The sequence below is a fragment of the Anser brachyrhynchus genome, assembly GCF_964034855.1.
Source record: "Anser brachyrhynchus genome assembly, chromosome: 4".
Classification (NCBI taxonomy): Eukaryota; Metazoa; Chordata; class Aves; order Anseriformes; family Anatidae; genus Anser; species Anser brachyrhynchus.
The window spans coordinates 34,545,049-34,565,621 of record NC_137698.1 but is presented as its reverse complement, the minus strand read 5'-3'; the positions used below and the strand labels follow the sequence as shown (position 1 = coordinate 34,565,621).

Here is a 20,573-nt window from a genome sequence, read left to right as displayed (position 1 = left end):
CGAAACCAAAAAGATAACCAAATCTTTTATCTTTCCCACTATGCACCGACACAAAACCACATCTAAGCTTTGCAGAACGTCTCTCTCTGCTGAACTAAGTTCTGTCCTAAGCGTGAAAAGGACTTTCAAAAACCTCTCCTGTATGTCTTTCAGTTCCCAATTTACTTTATGTATAGAAAAGCTCCACGTGCAGAAGCTACACTTGCAACACAAAGAATCAAATTGAGTGCCTCCTTTTGACACTGAGTTAGTGGTATAAAGAATGAACAAAGGTTTTTATGGGACCTGGACAAAAGAGCAGACTTTGGAACCACCTGTAATGAGGTACCAAAACTGCAATTTCTCAAAGCAAGAGAAAGACACGAAAAAAAAAAGTGAAAACTCGTACCTAGTTGTAAGTGCCTTTTGTTTTTTTCAAATACACATTATGTCAAGACAAGAAAATATGTTCAGTATTAGTTGAAAATTAAATGAAAATGTTTATAAAAGTTGAACCTGCATCCATTTTGATGCATCTGTAGGCCATTTCTACCTATAGTAAATTTGACCTGAGCGACATAGGGAACATTTAAAAGCCATGTGGGGAAACTGTGGGCTAAAGCCGCTTGAGGAGGTTACCACTGATTTGGTTCCTCTAAGAGAGCAGGAAACCTGGTGGGTAGGTAAATGGAGGCCATGGTGGTATCCACAAACAAAAGAAGGGAATCGTTAGGGTTGGAAAAGACCTCCAAGATCACCTAGTCCAACCATCCCCCTACCACCAACGTCACCCACTAAACCATGTCCTTAAGCGCCAGGTCCAACTTTTCCTTAAATGCCCCCAGGGACGGTGACTCCACCACCTCCCTGGGCAACCCCTTCCAATGCCTGACTGCTCCTTCTGAGAAGAAATGTCTCCCAATTTCCAACCTAAACCTCCCTGCCTCAACTTGAGGGCATCCCTTTTAGTCCTATTACTAAAACTTACAGGGATGTGGAGCTCTCTGTCCTGGGGAACATACGCTGCGGGAGGCCCACACAGAAAAGCCAGCGGCCTGCAGTTTCAGCCTAGTGACCGAGTCACAGCAGGGCCGGGGCTATCGGCAGCCCCACCGGCACGCCTGAGGGGCCGGCAGCACCTTGAAGGACTCTGCCAGCCGGTGCCACCGCCTCTGCGGGGCAGAGCGGCGCCCTGAGGGACACCAGCCCCCCGGGACCGCGTTCGCCTCCCGGGAAAGCCCCCGTCCCTATCGGCTTCGTCACTCTCGCCCCGCTCGGGGGCTGTCCCGGTGCCGTGGCGGACAGCTCGCCCGCCCCCGGCCCCGGGCAGCCCGGCCCCTGCTCCCGCCCGCCCGGCGCTAGGGCCCGGCGGCTGCCGGCAGCGGGGCCGCAGCTCGCTCCTCCCGCCGGGGCCGCGGCCGCCGGTTGCTCTCTGCGCGCGGCGGGAGCGAGCAGCGCCCTTGCCCGCGGAGGACCCAGGCGCTCCCCGCGCTGACTGGCGGCCGGTGGCGGGGCCGGGAGCGGCCCGGTCAACCCCCCCCCCCCCCCCCCGGTTCCCCGGCAGAGAAGGGGCTGAGCGAGGCGGGGAGCAGCGCGCCCGCCATCCTCCGCATTGTGCGAGCCCGCATATGGGCACGGCGCGGAGGCGCGGCCGCGGGGCTCCCCCGAGCCTCCCGCCCCCCGCCGTGCGCTCGCTCCCTCCCTCCCCGGCGCCGCCGTTCGCCGGGAGGCGCCGAGCCGAGGCGTGAGGGATGCTTTTGTGTGCGAGGGGAGCGGCGGCGAGCGGCGGAGCCAGCGGCTGCGACTGCGGGGCAGGTGGCCGCAGCCCTCCCGGCGGGAGATGCTGAATTAGGCGGCCGGAGCCCTTGCGAGCGCGGGGGCAGGGCTCGGCAGCCCGATGGCGAGCAGCCGGAGCATCGAGCTGGAGCACTTCGAGGAGCGGGACAAGAGGCAGCAGCGCGCCGGGCCCCGCCGCGGCGGCTCGGGCTCGGGCGGCGGCGGGGGGCCGCGGGGTAACGGGCTGATCCCCAGCCCGGCGCACAGCGCCCACTGCAGCCTCTACCGGACGCGCACCCTGCAGGCGCTCAGCTCGGAGAAGAAAGCCCGCAAAGCCCGCTTCTACCGCAATGGGGACAAGTACTTCAAGGGCTTGGTGTACGCTATCTCCCCCGACCGCTTCCGCTCCTTCGACGCCCTCCTCGCCGAGCTCACCCGCTCCTTGTCGGACAACGTGAACCTGCCCCAGGGCGTCCGCACCATCTACACCATCGACGGCAGCAAGAAGCTCACCAGCCTGGACGAGCTGGTGGAAGGTGAGGGGGCTGTGGCAGCAGGGCACGGGTGGGCCTGCCCTGGTGTGGTGAGGCACCCCAAGAAGCGACGTGGGGCCCAGTGGGCTGTGGGCGCTTGAAGAAGCTGAGGGGGTCCCCTTGCTGAAATTGGGGGGCTGAGGGGGTCCCTTTGGTGAAACTGGGGGGCCGAGGGGGCCCTGAGGCAGGGGCAGGCCTCGTGTCCTCAGTGGGGCTCAGAGACGTGCGGGGGGCCGGCTACGATGGTGGGCAGGCAGCGGGGACGCTTTTCGTCTCCAAGATCCGCAGGGAAGTTCTTGGCTGCCTTGCAGTTTTCACCGTTTGTGGGAGAGAGAAGTGTTTTAATTTAGTTCCCTAGCTGTTACTACGCTGTCATTGATGCCTCACGGTGGCTTAAGCTTTCCCACAGAAAGCCCCTGTGCTGTGAAAAGGGATGTTTATACCCTCCCACTCGCTAAAACAAGCTGGTGTGAAGTCCCATTTTCAAACGTGACCCAGAGTCTGTGTTCTTAAAGGGAATTAACTACCTATTCTGACTTCCAAAAGCATTCTAAAGAATCAAATGCTTTTTGGAGTTGGCCCTCGGTGGTTTTTGATAATGGAACTTAGCTGCAGAGATTACATAGACCTTGCAAGTGTGAGTAGAGCAGCACTTGACTACTTTCCAAAATGGGGCCAATAGTGCCACTTCTGAGTGAAACGTACACCTCTTCTTTGCATGCAATGAGAATTACGGGGACAAGGAGCAGATAAGATTTGAGTGTTTTTTTTTCAGCTAAACTTACTGTGTCTGCAAGCCTGTTGTGTCACAGCTTCTTTTAAGTTCGAAGCAGTAAAATATTTCAGGTGTATTTGGAGCACCATATCTGGGAGTGTGACAAGATACCTCAAAGTAGGCATATAGGTTTGCTTAGCTTCTGCAGGCACATGTACCCAACAAGCCAAGTTTTCAGTAGATACATGCATGTTCTAGTTAAGACAACTTCCCTAGTGCTCTCTTGTGATATTTTAAAATAGAATTTAAATTCAGCATTATACAAATTATCTTTTCAAATGTGTAGGTCCTGTTGTGCACGATGTAAGGCCCATAACCAATTTGCACTTGATGCTTCCCCTCAGGTATCTCATGTATCTACCACTGCAGTCTTCCAGCCAGCGAGCCTATATGCCAGGTGTAGCTGATTTGCAGATCTTTAATCTGTTGACGAGCGATGCCAGATCATGCAAGAGGGGAGAGGCTTTGGTATTTGCTTCATTGAGAAGGTCCAACTCAAAAAAAATAAAATGTAGAAAAGTGCACTTCATGGCGGTGACAATGCCTGAGGACTTTCCCTGTCACGTGATGCAATATAAGGCAGTTCCATGGTCAAAACAGAGAAAACATGAAATGATTGCAAAGTAAGATACTGACTCTGTGGTGGTAAAATAAATGTGAAATCAACCAGAAAAGTATTCCATGATACAGCCAGTGGTTAATTTAGAAATAGCTTTAAAAATAAAAGGAAGAAGCTGGTGTGGGGATGGTAAGAAAAGGAGATGAAGTAAAACTTGGAGAAACTAATGATAACTTGGGGTAACTTTTGAAATGTTGCAGAAAGAATGATTCTTAAGCTTCCGTGGCTTTAAAAAAAAAAGAATGACTTGCTGAACAGATGTGTAAATGCAGTTTATAGTCTCACAACTCTACTTAAGTTAATAACTGAAAGCAAAAAAATGACTTCCTGTCTCTTCAAATACATTGAAAGAGTGACCTTTTTCATTGTTCTTCACTGGAAGAATAAAGCAAAGCAAATGTCACAATTGAAATGCTACTTACATGCTTTCTGTGTAAAATAAAAGGGAAAAAAAGAGTCCCAATTACTTAGTCATCTATCCATGACCAACACAACTCTCAGGAATCTTAAAATAATCCTGTAGCATCATAATTGGATTAGTACGTGCTCCGATTATCATCCCCAAAAACTTTACCAGTTTAAGTCTAATCGCCATATACAGTGTTGGGAAGAAAGCAGACAAATAGGGAATCCATCATTCCTTGAAATTCTCCGAGTTCTTTGCCAGCTGTTTTTTGTTCTTGAGATCCTGGAAGAGGATGATTTGTTTGTTTGTTTCTTGCTTGCTTTCTCTTTTTTTACAGTTCACTTTTTTGCAGCATAGCAGGCTTGAATGTTTGCTCTTTAACATGTACTTGAAGATTGGTAATATGCAAACTCTTGAACTGCAATACCAGAAATAGTTTTGAATGGTGTTTTGTTGTGTTGCTTTTTAATTTTCAGAAAGGAAGGGAATGTTAAAGTGTTGTTACACATGCCAGCTACTGGCTGAACACCAGACCAAACATGGCTACTTGATACAATGCCTAATTATCTGGCGAGTTTGCTTATACATCATCAGTGTTACTGACAGGGTACATGGAATCACAGCAGTTCAGGTTTACTAGTGGTAGCTCTTTGAAGAGAGCAAAAGGTGAATCCTTGGCCACCCTTACCAAGCCAGCAAGATCTGTATTAAACTTCCCCAACTTGAGCCTATGTGTGTTGCTCGTGGCCACTGATGTGCCTCAGTGCAAGCGGCTCTTTAAGGCCTGTTAGCTGTTTAGCAGGTTAGTGTCTGTCTCAAATACAAAAGCTGGCAGTATCAGATTCTATATTGTAATAGTCCAGACTGGTGAATTGAGTCACTGATGCATGTTTTTGGGGATTTGGTTGTATTTGGCAGTCTGTTTTACTGTTTACCATTCTAAAAGGAAAAATATCTAATGCACAGATGTATTCTAGATTTCAAATATTACAGATTGAGTCACAGTAATAAATGTGATCTGGTCACATTTTTATTGAAAACTAACAAGCTCCATTTTAATCATACTGTTTTTCTTAACTGGATCTAACAGGCAAAAAAGCATGTTCTGTTGGCCCAATCTTAGGCAAATTTCATTTATATTTCTAGCCCCCTACATTAATGAACATTATGGATTATGAGTTTGACATCTTTCTATTGCTTTCTTAGAATGGGACAAGTGAAGAACTTTAGTGTTGGCTTCTAATGCTCTTCCTGATCCAGAGAGGGGATGGAGTTTGGGAATATTATGAATTTCTTCTAGTTTTGTTATACAACTCTACTGTCTGACATTACAGTGACGTTACATTGACATTACATTCACTTTTGGGTAGTAGATTGCTTGTGCAATTTTATGTCTTGGATAGCAGTAATGGAATAATAATTCATTTCTATTCTATACCAAAATCAGCTAATTAAGCATTTGTCTAAATCCTTCAGTTTTCTTTAAAAATGTAAGCTGTCTAAAGCATAACACAATGGTAGTAGAAAGACCTGTGCAGTTCATCAGTGCTGAAGCTTCTGTTTTACATTGATACCAGTCATGCCTTGTCTTGCTGTCCTGTGCTTTGATTGTCTTGAGGTGAACAACGTGGAGTCTCCTGGTTGTTAAGATCTGCTGCGAAGTTGGGAGATTTTGTTGGGTTTTGGGAGAGGAAAGCAACCATAGATTCCTTTCTGGAAAAAAAAAAAGTCACTATTTGTTATGTGATAGGGACTTTTTCTAGTTCTTTAGGTAGGAAGCACTGATAAAGAGTGTTTATTTCTTCACAATGCTTAATTGATACAGTCCTTTTGAAATGTTGGTAGTTTTGTCTGCACAGTTGGAATCAGCAGGCACCTGTAAGAAAGTGTTTGGGGAGAGATTGAAAGCTTCTGAGCAAGGCAGTCCTTAAGCATGGCTAGGATGTGCAGCACAGGGCAGGAGCTGCTTTAAGGAAACGGGCTCTGCCACAGGGTCAAAGAATGTTTTGAAACCAAACGTGGAACAATCCAAGTACCTTCTGCCTGAGATCGTTATTATTTCACTTTATATTACATAAAATGTAATATGTAGTAACATAAATTGTTACATTAAAATTAAAAATCCTACTTAAGTACCTGGGATTCTCTTTAGTACACTGTTATATTAGGTCAAGAATATATTCCCTCTTGTCAGGGCAAGCAGATGGTAACAGCAATTAGGCAGTTTGTAATTTTGCTTGTTGCAAAAGATATGATTACATTCCTGTGCTAAAGACAAAAGCTATAATGCTTTAAACAAAGGCAGAAAAACTGTAGCAGATTTAACAAAGAAGGGTAAAAAGAAAGGATAAAAGGATTTAAAAAAAAAAAAAGCAGTTATGTTTCAGACTATATGTTCAAAGCACTGTAGTTCCCTAGTCCTACAGCAATGAGGTGTTGATGTGAAATATTGATGTAATTGTTACATCCAAACAAACTAAAATAGTCCCACCACTGTGCACATCCTAGTTTCAGGGAGGGGAGAAGTGTAACGTACCTGAGAAAAGTTGCTTACAGTAGAGGAGGCACATGGTATTAGGGTTGATACCAAGTACCCAGTTGTCTTCTGAAAGCTCTGCAGAAAGCTTGAGATGAGGGGTTTGACCAGAGGTACCTTCCAACCTCAACCACTCTGTGATTCAGGGAAAGCTTGTAGGAAGCTGTCTTCTGAACCTCCTGACTAAGTAAAGTCAAAAGAGAACTAGGAGCAGCTAGTCATCTGCTAAAATTCTTGGTCATCATACCAGGTTTTAAACAGTTTGTGGGAAACGTAAATGCTCTAGATGAGGAATGCTGGTGACCCATACAGGATTACTGGAGGTGACATGAAAGTGACATAATTGTAAGAAGCTGATGAGGAAGGAAGTTCTTTGAGAGAAAGGAAGCAAAGAAAGATGTAAATAAAGTCTAGTCCTTCATAAAAGCGAAAGTTTTATTTTTAGATCAGTCCTTTTATACATGCCGTGAAGACATTGTTCTGCTGAGCTTTGTGTCACAGAACACCAAAAAGGTGCTCTGCCATGATCCTTAAGTTGGAAAGTTAGTAGTCCTAAAAACTGTTGCATTATAGTGAACAAGCAACTTTTGGCACTCTTGAAATTGATGAGCTCCACCAAAACATGATGAAGGATGTGGGATGGTTATATGAAGTGTACTCAGAAACCTGCCCTGTTCTATGTGCTCCAAAGTGGAACATGTTTTAAAAATACGAAGAATAATGCTGGTTGTTTTGTTTGTTTGTTTGTTTGTTTGTTTTGTGTAGGGATATTTTTACCTGTGTCAGCTATACCATTTTCTGTTATTCAGTGTGTCATTTAAAACGCGGTGCTTTATGTGACTCTCAGAAGACAATAGTGCTAGTTAACACCTTGTAAAACACTAACCAGAAAATCTTGTTCAGAGGCTTTTCAGATGTCTTCACTTTTGAGCGTTATATACTTAATTTCCTCCTTACAATCCCTGCTAAATGGAGTATGCTCTTTTTTTTTTTTTTAGTTAGCCTGATGCTAAAGAAAACGAAATATCTGCAAGTCATTCATTAGCAGACACTGTTTTTAAAGACAGCATGTCTGAATGTTTCTAGGCTATATTTTAAAATGCCTTGAAGTTGGCTTCAACTCACAAAACTTGTGCCATGAAGAACCTCAAGCTGTAAGGCAGCTGTGTTTCCTCAAAACTGTACATTTTTTGTAAGTGATGTACACTTGTGATACAAAAAAGACAAGATACATCTCTCTTTTCCTATCCATACCTAAAATTGCATGGCTGAATTTTGGAGATTTCACTTACACCCTAACTCCTTCATCCCTGCATTTATGTTTTGAAAGGAGCTGGATAACTTTCCTGTGAATAACAGTGTGGAAGAAACAGATGGCAAAAGAAAACTTTCCTGGATGAGTTTTTAAGTAGGCAAAACAGTATTTAGGCGAATAATGGTCTGTGGCTGTTTGTCAGTTGGATTGACCAATATAGTCTTGTTTTCTCTTTTAATCCATTCTGTTAGTCATCTGTCTTTCCTGTGGTGGGGGAATGGTGAATATTATGTTTAGCCTGTCCACTCTGAAACTGGAATCCTTCTACCGGGTACTTAAACATGCTACACACACGTGGGTCTTGCTTTTTGAATAGCAGTGCACCTGCTTACTAAAGCAGTGCAGGTAAATTATGAAGAGGCAGGTAGTGTTTCCTTGCTCAGAGGTAATACTTCATGTCTTCTATCTGTGTTTGGTGTTTTTTTTTTTTTTTTTTTTTAGTGTTAATAAGACAGAGAGACAGAAGTAAACTTAATCCATTTGTTGATCATATTGTGACTCAAAATGTCAGCAGATGTTATTCCTTTTGAGTTAGCATATGCCCCATTTGAGGAATTTTTGGTGGTAGCAGGATTTCTTCATTGAAGAAGTGACACTTTTAGATTGCTAGGGGTACTGTCATGAAGCGTTGGATGGGTGGCACATATGTTCTGCTGAAATTATGATGCCAACTTAAAAGGAGGTTTCATGCCTCTGCCAAAACTGCTCTGCAGTCTGGCTGAGCTTTCTGCTATAGAGTAGTTTGTCTGGATTCAAAGCCCCAGCTGTAACCTGTGTATTTGATTCTTGCCTTTTTTCTTTCTTTTTTTTTAAAAAAGAAAAAATACACACGTATATATTGCTTAATAGATCTTTCTACTTCATTAGTCCATATTTTAAATTTTTACCTTCAAACACCTCTTTAATATTAGCGATTAACTTCACAATCTGGTTGAAAAACTAGGGACCTGACTGTTTCCTGCTAATGTTAAGTCAAAGACGTGCTATTTATTTCCAGTAGTGCAACTGCTATGAGCATGTGTCAGTTAAGGTTAATATGCATTAGCTTTAAAATATTTCAAGATGGTTTCAAATGGAAAGTCGGCCTTCAAACCATAAAAGTGACTGTATCCAAGTCAGTAATAAAAATATTTGAAATATTGTTTATACCTATCTGTGGAGTTAATCTAGCAGACCTAGAAAGTTGACATACAAATTACTTTAAAAGCTACAGTTTGCTCAAAATGCCACTGAAGCTTCAGAAAAGATTGTTTTAGTAATTGAGGTGATATATATTTAGGTTAGAGGCATGAAAGTCTCACTTAAGGCAGTTAGTGAAACAGCAAACTTATTTATATATGTGATTTGAACTGTAAATCTGTGTTACATTTTTAGCAATGTTTGAAATCAATTTGGTTTAAATAAAACAAACCAAAAATGAACAAAAAAACAGTGCTGTATTTTACGTCTTACAAATACCGATTTTCTGGGAGTGTGTGAAGATTATCCAAAGTGTGTATTTATACTGAAATTAATTCCAAGCGGATTTAAAATCAGGTTTTATGTTCAAGCAGTGGGCAAATACTATAGGCAACGTTACACTTGCAGGTTTCTCTATCTGAAAAATATAACGTGACGCATTTTTACAAATGACGTGGAGCTTCTTGCGAGTAGGCATGCAAATACATTTTGTACTTAGAAGGGTGGCTAAAATAAAAATTTAATAGCACAGTATTCTAAAATGAATGCCTGCTCATCAGGTGATTTTCTTAGGCTTGCTTTCTGAATATACCATTCTCTAGGAAAGTTTCCTGTAGTGAGCTTTATAGCTGTGATTTAGCTCACCCCTGCCATTTTTTTCCTCCTTAAATATTTTATTCTATTGAATAATCAGTTGGATACTGTGTGAACCCAACAAAGTCAATGGTTAATTCCTAGAATGGTCAGTTCCTAGAAAATTAGTCTTCACGCAGAATATAACAAGTGCTTTCTTATGTTCTATTTATGGTGGTTTTCTGGCTACTTTGCAAGGTTCTCAGTAGAACTTAGAAACTATGGCTGAGGTCCTGGTTGTGGTGAAATCATTAGAAGATTAGATACTAACTGCAGTGGAATAAAAACATCCTTTCTCTTTTAAGTTACGAACAAAGCAAGTCACTCAGTTCATGTGTTTTCCTCTCTAATGTTCTCTAATCCTGCCATATGTGCCTGCCTTGCAGGTGTAGTAGTAAAATTCGTTTTCCATGTAAAAACCTGTATTACTAATTTTAGTTTTTATGACTGATGTAAGAAAGCAAGCATGGAATTTAAAACACATAACAAATGACAAATTGGTCATTACAATTCTCAAGTAGTTAGTCTGTTCCCCAATCTGCCAGTTATAGGAAACTGTTTTTGCCAGATATGCTTTTTGAGAAACTAAAACAGTTTGTTCTTCCCATTGAGGTTTGGTTATATACAGCTGAAAGAAGTTATCTGAAATTCATTCTATTAAGGTGTTGCATTATTTTTAATTAAAAGCACTTTCTATTTTTCTCATCTAAAGAAGGAAACTAAGACCCCTGCTTAATGTATAAGAAATAATAAGAATAAATCTGTAATAAATGGGTATTGAAGTTCAGATCATCAGGAAATTTTGTTTTAAATATGCTTCAAGCAAAGGAACTGGTAGGAATGAGGATGTTTTACACAACTGTTGTAAGTAAATAAAGATCTTTTTTAGTCTGTCCTGACTGAAGATCTTATAAAAGGACAATTTCTGCTTTTCAAAGGGGTGTTGAAATATGATTTGACAGGTTGTAGGTCATGTTCGGTGACGGCATTAGGAAGATACTCTGTTATGTGTCTGTAAATTAGAATACCCTGTTGAGATTCTTCTATGGTAAATCTAGCAAAGAGTCTTCTTATTCTCTACCTCTACTACTTACATGTAACAGTTTATTTTGAATTGGAGATCCTGTTTCTGAATAGTCGTCATTTTGTTTTCCAGCATTGTTACTTAAAGCTTCAGCTCTGAGGTTTAAATGTGAATTATCTTGAAAGCGTTTCTTGGTTTTGTTTGTTTTGTTTTACTTTGTTTTTAGCCTTCAATACGTAGTGATTGCTGAGATGAAAGTGCAGTGTTATTTTGAATCAGAGTGTTACAGGAAAAGGCTGGTCCTGCTTTCCTGTTCTAATAATAACTGCTTTTTTGTTGGGTGTTAGGAATCCTGTTTTGTGTTTTTGATGGATTTTTTTTTTTTTAATGGAGGATGTTCATCCTTTTCTAGTTTGAAAGGATTTGTTTCTGAACATGGTGGCAAGTTTTGAGGTATTTTGTGGTACTGATTGCTACACTTTAACTCCTTATGCACTGCTCTACAGTCTGTACTTCAGAAGTTACTCTGACTTAATAGGTGACTTCATGTATTGAAGCTTATTTGAAAACTTTTGAGATGCTAGGGGCGCTTGCTGTGTTTACAAAGATATCCTCATGCACAGGATATTGTCATTTTTTTATACAACAGTGAGGTGTCAGGGACTTTCCGAAGTTGAATACCTAGTATTATGTATCCTGAATAATGATAAGGTACCTTTTTTTGTTCTTTTTTTTTTTTTGTATGAGGAAATAATAATTAGCATTCTTAAATATCTTAAAAATCTGCAGGTACACACACTCATATAAAAGACAGCAAGAAACAAACACAAAACAACCCAAAGCCACTTGTTAGGTGTATCCACAAAAAGTTCAGCATGTAATATTGGAAAAACATATCCTGAGGGTTCTATATCACACAAGAAACTAGTCACAGAGAGGAGAATAAAATGATTTCTGAGGCTTTCTTTTATTATTCAATTATTATTCACTGTCACTCAGAATCTGGTATCCCGTTCTCAACTTGCATCGTGATTCTACATCAGCAACAGTGAAGAGGCTGTTCCTGTTAACTGACTTTAAAGTAAAAATAGATGTCTGTAAAAATTAAATCTTGGGACTTAAAGGAAAACAAAGGCATACTGCATCTGTTGTCTGTGTAATTCCTTAGCAGTTATAATGTTAATAAGTCTATTGGCATGAATTAGAACCATCAGCTTCTTTGAGATACTTCTTATTTGCCAGCACTGTGTTTAGAGCTAGACAGCTTCATGGCTCATTAGAAATTATTCTGAAAATAAGCAGGAATCTTTCGAATCTTAGCGGGTGTAGGGATGTAGTGCTATTTCACACTAACAGGATAGACTAGAGAAATATCTCCGGAAGCTCAGGCTGCTGGAAGAACCGCTCCACCTATTTAGAATGGTAGGGTAATGCAGTTTGGAAGAGACCTCTGGAGGTCATCCAATCCAACGTCTTGCTCAAAACCAGAGTGATTAAATCGGATTACTTACAGACTTGTTGTAACTTAGCATGTGGTTCTGTGGCAACGTAAGCTTCTAGGCCACCACACTTCTTCCTGAGCTGCGCATTGGTGTTTTTTTTTGTGTTCACCCACCACCTGTAGGGCAGTGCCTGTGTGAGTATGCAGGTGCATGAATATATGGATATTCCATTCAAGGAGCTTGTGGGCTGAAAGCAGCTTATTTATGTATTTATCTATCTATCTATCTATCTGTCTATCTTTCTCATTTCTGGGGAGAAGAGGAGGAGTCTGTCTGTATCAGTTCCCATTTTGTGCACCATTTGATCTTTGAATAGAAGGAGGAATGGTGGGGATGTGTGAAGACGAAGGACACAGGCAAGACAGTGGCACCAGTGAAACCTCACACCAAATTGTTTCCTTGTACCTCAGCGGAGAACCATCCCAGAGGCTTGTGGAAGCAGAACTGGCTGCCAAACTTTCTTGAACAGAATCATTTGTTAACTTGACTTAACTTCATTCATTGAGTGAACAACAACTTCATTGTTTTCTTTCAAATACAGCGAGTAAACTTTCAAGAAGGTCTAAACACTTGATAAATTAGACAGCAGTAATTGGGATGGGAAAACATCTTTCAGACTACAGAAGTTCTTAAGGGGTCTGAAAGTAGTTTTCTATCTTGCTCTTAGAGTAAACTATACAACTTTTCAGTAAGATCAGCTCTCCAAACAACAGATCTGAAAGTAAAAGCGTTGTTTAAAAGCCCACTAGTGTATATCTAGACATAGGTGTACATTTCAAAACTTTGACATTACTGTCCCACGGTTGTGTTTGCATTCTTTGCTCCTTTTGTGGTGTGTGTATATATAGGAGGATTTTTTGCAGTGTGTTATAGGTTGTTTTATTTCAGTAGCAACTTTGAGCACGTAGCTTTATTTGCAGAACAGTATAAGGTTTTTAAACAATAGTTCAAAAACTTCTGCCTAGAGGCAGGGTGTGCTGGCCAGCGTGGAACACTTGTACCATTCAGTGCTTATAATCTGCGATAATCTGCCTCTCTGAGAAAGTCTTTAGAAGTCATTTTGTGAACCCCTGAAGATGTAGGTTAAAAAAAAAAAACACAAAACACTCAGAATTGAAGATGTTCTTTGTCATGGTTTGCGTATTGCTGGCAGACATTAAAAGGGTTGTGCTAAACAATTAGTGGCAGTTTGGAAAGAAAACTTTCCTCTTCAGAAAGCTGGAGTGTCTCTAGCCTTGTGTTATGTTAGAAGATGGAGAGAAGTAGTAAGACTCCTTAGATCTACATCATGGTTGTTTCTCTTTAGGTAATTTGATGCAAGGGTACGTATTACTAGCCTGTAATAAGTAACATGTTCTGTGTTTTGTTGATGATGTTCTCTCACCTCTTTTCCTCCTATTCAGGAGATAGCAGGCTTTGAACTAGGAAAGAAATCAAAATGGGGAAGTCTGCGCTTTCTTACACCTGTAGTCTTGGTCTCATTTGTGGCATCAACAGGTGCTCTTGGTCTAAAAATGTTGCAGTGACTCCATTTCAACAGGGTATCCTTGGTAGAAAGGCAGTATGTACATACTTCTGGTAAACTGATGTGTGCTTCAGGACAAGGATCTTGAGATGCTTGAATTTTGTTCTCTTAAAACTTGCTCCTTTTAAAATAACCTATTATTAAACAGGGGGGTGTGTGTGTACATATGTTTAAGTATGTATTTGAGGAATATATAGGGGAAGGACCCACATGTTTGCTATAGGAGAATGATCTTAATGTCATGTCTTGTGAGCTCAAGTAATTTAATCACTTAAAAAATGACTTAGCAGTCAGAAATTATGATCAAAAAGAAATGGGAAATATTTTCAACCTCTTTGTTATCCTTTACTGCATTTTATTGCTTAACCAGAAGTCTTTTGAAACCTGTTGACACCACTCTGTGAGATTATTGTTTGGACAGAGTTCTTCTAATTTACTGTCCTTTAGTTAAAACGACCTGCAGTTGAAATACAGGGAAGCCACTGCTTCTGACAAATTTGTTATCTTTTCTAATTGGCAAAAATAGCTGTAAAACCTCTTAAATTAAGAAAATGTCATTTTTTTTCAGGTGAAAGTTATGTATGTGCATCCAATGAACCATATCGCAAAGTTGATTATACGAAGAATGTCAATCCAAACTGGTGCGTGAACATAAGGACTGGGTCTACTCGATCCTTGACATCTCTGACATCCACAAAGAGTGAAGTGAAGGAGAGTAAAGATTTCATTAAACCCAAATTGGTGACTGTTATTAGGAGTGGAGTAAAACCACGAAAAGCTGTGAGAATTCTGCTGAATAAGAAGACTGCTCACTCCTTCGAACAGGTCTTGACTGACATCACAGAAGCCATTAAGTTAGATTCGGGTGTAGTCAAGAGACTTTGTACGCTGGATGGAAAGCAGGTAGGAGAATAAATTGCTGTGAACATCTACTAATTATGAGTTAATCTAAATAAGCTTCTTTGTTTTCATAACTTGAATTCTTGTTACTGTATGTGTGTTATCTCCTTCTGAATAAGGACAATTAAGTAAACTGTAACTCTTGATATTTCTATTCAAATATTAACATCTATAAAAATTTAAGATTGTCTATATTGCAAAAGAAATTTACCACATTACCTTTTTATATACTAAACTAAGTGCTTTTTGATTATGTTCAGTAATACAGTTTGAAACATTTGAAAGTAAATTTAGTAAAGTTGTTAAAATACGTGCGTGTTTTCAGAAGCAGGGTCATATTTTCAGACTACTATGAAGTGCTGAGTGGTATAGAAAAAAAAAATACTGCTGTCCCCTTCCCTTTCATTTCCACAGACTGGTATTTAAGAAACAAAGGTATTGGAATGTCATCCTGGAGATACTAACTGAGATGGTCTAAGGTCAAGAATTTTATCTGAAATAAGTATTTCAGAGGTAGCGTTCATGTCTTTGAAATTTGGTTTTACTTCTAGTTTACTACTGCAAAAACATGCTGTCAAGATTAATGGTAAAGTAGATCTTTTATTGTAACACAGAAATACAGAGGAGAGACCCAAAGAATATTGTGCTGCACCAGATAAAAGTGTCAGTAATACATTGGCTGTTGATCATTCAAGTGAATGGCTCATCTCTTCATGGCACAGGACTTCGATACTTGATGCTTTTATTTGACACTCATGCAGGACTTCAACAGCACAGGCTGCAAAGTAGATCATGTTTGATATCTGATACCAGGGCTACGGTATTGTTGACTAAATATTAGGATCCTTGCTCATTCAGAAGGTATTTTTGCACATCTGCATACCTGTATGTTTGCATGCACTACTTGTAAAAGTTTTGATTTTGTATAAGGAGAGCTGGGAATTTTTATTCTCAAGCTTTTCATAATGTGCTTCAAAGAACACATTTTTATGTTGCAAGTTGTTAGCAAATGTATCATAGAAAAAGTGCACTTATTCATGTCATCTGAACATGAGGTCTTTCTCAAGTTATGTTCTGTGTGCTATGGATACATCTTTTATAATCAAACGCTTGGAAAGAACTACTTCTGTTCTCTGGTATTAAGTATAGTGAGGCAAATGCATCACTGAGGCTCTTGATTTGCAATATCTGACACTATAATATGCTCTTTAGTTCTAATATTTTTATTTTAAATGAAATTTGTTACAAGAGAATCTTTTCTAGGAATGTGCTTTTCTTTTTAAAAGTCCTGAAATGTGATTTAGTCATGTTAAATTTAATTCATTACAAGATACCTTTGAGTATATTTATAATACAGAAGTGATTCTCTTCTATGCATGAATTCTTCTGTTACTGTCCCATACAGGGAGATTTTAATTTTCTCAGGCAAGTAGATAAAAAAGATTTGGGAAGAGTCAGGAAAGGCTAAGATTTGGAGTCTCAGTTCAGATTTGCTTCTTCTATTGAATTGTTGATACCGTGGAAACTCACCCATCTGCATTTATGTGGTAGCTGCAGTGGTGCATCAGGGAGTAATAAAATTAACTAACTTGCAGTTGTACATTAAATTTCACATATGTTGCTTACACATTAATGTCACCCATGGTGGATGATGGCTGTCTTCTCGGAATAGAGGAATCCCTAGTTCTCACTGTGAGCAGCCTGCACTGTGAGCAGCCTGCAGTACTCACACTGTGAGTAGCTGCTCCTTAATACTCATCTCTGTGTAAAATGTTTCAGCAGTGGCAGTGCATAAATGTGGAAACCTACACATGTTTGGAAGAAAGGACTTTTGCTCTTCCAGCTAGGCTTCAGGAAGGAGCCTTTCCTTGCACAACCACAATGTAATTATGATTTGCGGGGATCGTGTGGTACAGGTCTTCTACCCAGGACTTCAGACACCCTGATAATAAGAGCCTCCTTCTGCTTCTTTTGGAGGATAGAGACTTCTGGAAGTTTTTGTTGTTGTTTTCCCCAAGGTGAAAGGCTGAGCACTGTTGGGATTTTTTTTTTCTTTCTCTTTTCATTGCTGGTATATGTAGAGTTTGGTGCCCAAGGTCTTTGTGGGGTTTGGCAAATAAAGAGTTGCTTTGCTGCCAATTACCAATCGGTGGAAATTTCTGAGCCTATTTTCTCTAATGCGGTAATTGCTTATTCTTCTGAATCTGCTAGGGAGGCAGATCTTTTATATTCGTCCTATTGTTGGCACAGCTTGAAAGGCAACCATTAAAAAAAAAGGCACTTTGTAAATGGCTGCATCTTATAAATGTAGCTGTTGTGATTCTCAGGGTTCCCTCCCTGCCCGCTCCCCCTCTTTTATCTCTGAAGAAATACAGATTTTTTTTCCCTTTTATGAGAGGCAATGGGTTTAGGTTGTGTGTCCAGTTTAATGTGGAATTGATGTTGAAATACAAATGTATAAAACATGCATGTATAAAATTTGTATCCTTTTATTAGGTTATTAGGGAACGTGAGGTTCTCTCATTAACATATGGGACAATTTTGCCTTCCATTGAGGTATTTAATGTGGGTAGTAAGAAATAATCACGAAACCAGTGATCTATGAAAAAATCTTGTTTTTAATTTTGATCAGTACAATGGAAAGGATGTCTATAGAGTAAGTTTTATACACCCATCTGACTTCATTAATCTTTAGTATAGCAAGACCTTGGTAATAGTAAAGCAGAGAATAATATCAGTGTTGAATCTTTTCTTTGACTGTTTTGTATGAAGACGGACAATTATCTAGCTTTAAATTGTAAGATTTTATAACATTAACAAGGAATCTGTTTATCTTTGTGTTTGAAATGGATTATTTCTAATGGATAAGACTTTTTTGATGGTTTGTGTAAGGAAAAATACTCCTCTCAGTAGCTAGGCTTTAACTTTGCAGCCTGGCTTCTGCAATTCCAGTCTTTGTGCTTCTGACACTGAGGTTCGTCTAATGTATTTGCCTGACCAGAGTGCTTTCCTTACTTGGCTGCATTTTTTTCCCTCTGTTCTTGCTGGAATCTGTCACTTCCCTACTGTGAAGCAAGGACAGTCACACTGCAGCTTCTGCAGTTGGGAAGTTAACCCTTCCATATCTCCAAAGTGAAGATAAACAAGCTTAAATTATTGTGAAGTGTAGGGTAGCAATATAATGGTAATTTACCTACTAATTGTTTGAGAGTACAGTGGTGGTGAATTTCCTTTGAGAAACTCACAAAAACTGTACAGAGCTCTGAAGCATATATTATTGTCACCTAAAAGAAAATGAAATCTTCACTTCAGGAAGATAGTAACTTCTCAAGCTTGCCTTGTGTTGCAATTGTATGTATGAAAATATGTAACAGGATTGAAGAGATGAATGAGCCACCTCTTCTATACTCCATTCCCAAAATATTGAGAACATGCTGCAGATAAAACATACCTTTTTTTGAAACTTTTTTCTGATGAGCCATAAGTATGATGGTGACGCTCTTTGAAACCTAAAGCTCCCTAATTTTCTGATAACAATTTTTATAAAGGACTTGTTAAAAGTAAATTTGAAATTAATGAAAACATGTTACAGCTGGAAGAATTCATCAGACTTATCATACTCAGTTTTTTATTTTCTAGTGACAGGTTTGAAAGCTCTTAGTAGAGAGATGATGGCTTCTGTAAACTGAATTTTGTATTTGTATTGTACTGGAAATTTGAATAGACCAGCTGCAGCTGTTAAGATACCCCTCAGAGATGGCAGATCTTCCTAGAAACTGAAACAAAGGTTCAGCAGGGAGATTGTAAAGGCTTGAAGCTCATCAGATCTAGAGGAACTCCATGGCAAACAGTCACTGTTGAATTCAGGTTAATGAGGAGGTGATTTTTGTTACAGTTTTGCTGTCTTTTTTATTTTTTTCCTGTAAGAATGGGTTTGTTAGAGATCACTCAGGAGCAATTGGAGTTTAGTTTGCCTTTCTGTGTGGTAGATAAATGGGGTCTGATAGTCTCTGCGGTTCCTGAAAATTCTGCTTCTATCTGAGTGTTTTCTAACTAAAGGCTGTCCACAGCTTTGGAAGAATTGTTGAACTGGAGACAAAATAATAAAAAACTGAATGCCAGTAAGCATTAAGATGTGTACGTATACGCACCTGCATTTTCCATTAAAATTCATAAAGCAAGGTTTACAGGGAGAGTAAATTCAAACCCAGTGGTAGCAAACTTCAGGTAACATTTGGAATGAAAGGTGATTTGGGGGAAGCTGGGCTTGTGCAATTGTTTCAGAGAGTAACAGTGAGAGATGTAAGCCTGCTGGGTGGAGGATACAAATTTTATGAGTATGAGAAAAACAAAAGAATTAAAGAGGCCCTAAGGTTGTGGAAGCCTGTATGACAGGAAATGAGTTCATCTATGGACACTGCTACACAGTGTTTTTGTCCAGACTTTCAGTCGGAAGGCCCGGAACTGGAAGCAGTGGATATTTATTGCTAGAGGGAAGGAGGAAATGGTGTACTCAAACAGAGGAGATAATTTTGGCCTTCATCCATGGATATACAATTTTTCCCATCTGTGGTTATTTATGGAAGGCAGTGTTATCTGAAACTAACCTGAAATGAACTGTGCTCTGTCATAGATGTAGGGATCTGAAAAATACCCTAAATATGAAAATAGAGACCTTTTTCCACCTACAAATCATGTTGGGGAATGCGTCCTAAAGCAATTTCATTTAATGTAGTAGCACAAAGGCCACACGTAGATGATGTGTGGTTTAGGATTTACCTCAAGAAAGTATTTACAGCTTTTGCCACAGTGGTCAGAGGATCATTACCATTTTGAGGAGCAATGAAAATGCAAAGGGGTAAGGATTTTATTTGGAAGTATCAAAATGATGATGCCTGTGGTGTTAAAGAAAAAGTAGTAAAAAAAAAAAAAACAAACAACAAACCAACAACAAACTTGAACATCTTGTGAGTCATCTAACAAGAGTGTCTTAAACTGGCGGTGAACAGTCATGCTGAGAAAGCTCTTCAGCTTTGTTGCATGTGCAAAAAATTAAGGTCATGCCATTTGGAATAGCTGCAGTCTAGCACTGAAAAATTTGGCTTTCAAGTCTTTAGAATTTGTTTGGGGATAGGAGGGTGGCAAGGAACCTGTGTAGTATTCATACTTTCTGGAAATCAATAATTTAGAATACAGTACAGATGAAATGGAGAATGTATGTTTCCTTCCCCTCTTCTCTCCCTCAGGGGGATATAACTCTGGCTTTGGGGATGTGGTGTAGCATTACTGAGAATGTAATGGCAAGGGTCCACTGGGGGTGAATTTAGTCTTTTTCAGTGATGTAAGGTTTAGATATATAATCACTAGTAGCCACTGCCATCAAACTAACAGGTTAGTGAGGTGGGATGTCGAAATAACAGAATATTTATCAAAATGAATGCAAAATCAGACTCTGATATGAAGTCAGCGCTCCTAAATTAGACGACGGCAACTGAAAAAAGCTGCTGATACTTTAAATAAAAGCAAATGTGTGTACTGTTAAACTGACATCCAACTTGCCAGCGTCTTTCTGGATCCACAGAGAGGGTAAATCCTACTGGGTTCTCAATTTTTGTCTGTGCGCTCCAAGAGCTGATGGCACTTAATAAAAATGACATGCTGCACGGTGTGGGAAACGACGGCCGCAAGAATAGCGGTGTCACCAGCAGAAACGTGTATTTGCTGATGTATGATTACCATAATTTTAGTACTGGGTTACCGAAATGGCGTGTGTAGCTCTTAGAATAAATGAAGGGTATGCAGTCATTGTCTGCCATCTGCCATGCTACGATCAAATCACATGACTTGGAAACTAAACCTTGGGAATTTGTT

General features: G+C 40.2%; 1 protein-coding gene across 5 annotated transcripts in view; it reads left to right on the top strand.

Annotated features, from left to right (window-relative positions):
- Nucleotides 1-1,417: 1,417 nt before the first annotated feature.
- DCLK2 (doublecortin like kinase 2) overlaps nt 1,418-20,573 on the top strand; it is an 86,377-nt gene continuing 67,221 nt past the window's right edge. For 2 of the 5 annotated variants that reach the window (XR_013950208.1, XM_080589411.1), the window contains exons 1-2: nt 1,420-2,291; nt 14,371-14,705. Coding sequence is in view for 4 of the 5 variants with exons in the window: in XM_080589411.1 (XP_080445537.1) it covers nt 1,877-2,291; nt 14,371-14,705 (750 nt within the window). In the remaining variant the exon portion in view is untranslated. Of the gene's footprint in view, nt 2,292-10,166; nt 10,616-14,370; nt 14,706-20,573 lie in introns of those variants that run through there. The other 3 variants (XM_080589409.1, XM_080589410.1, XM_080589412.1) reach the window with 3 other exon arrangements.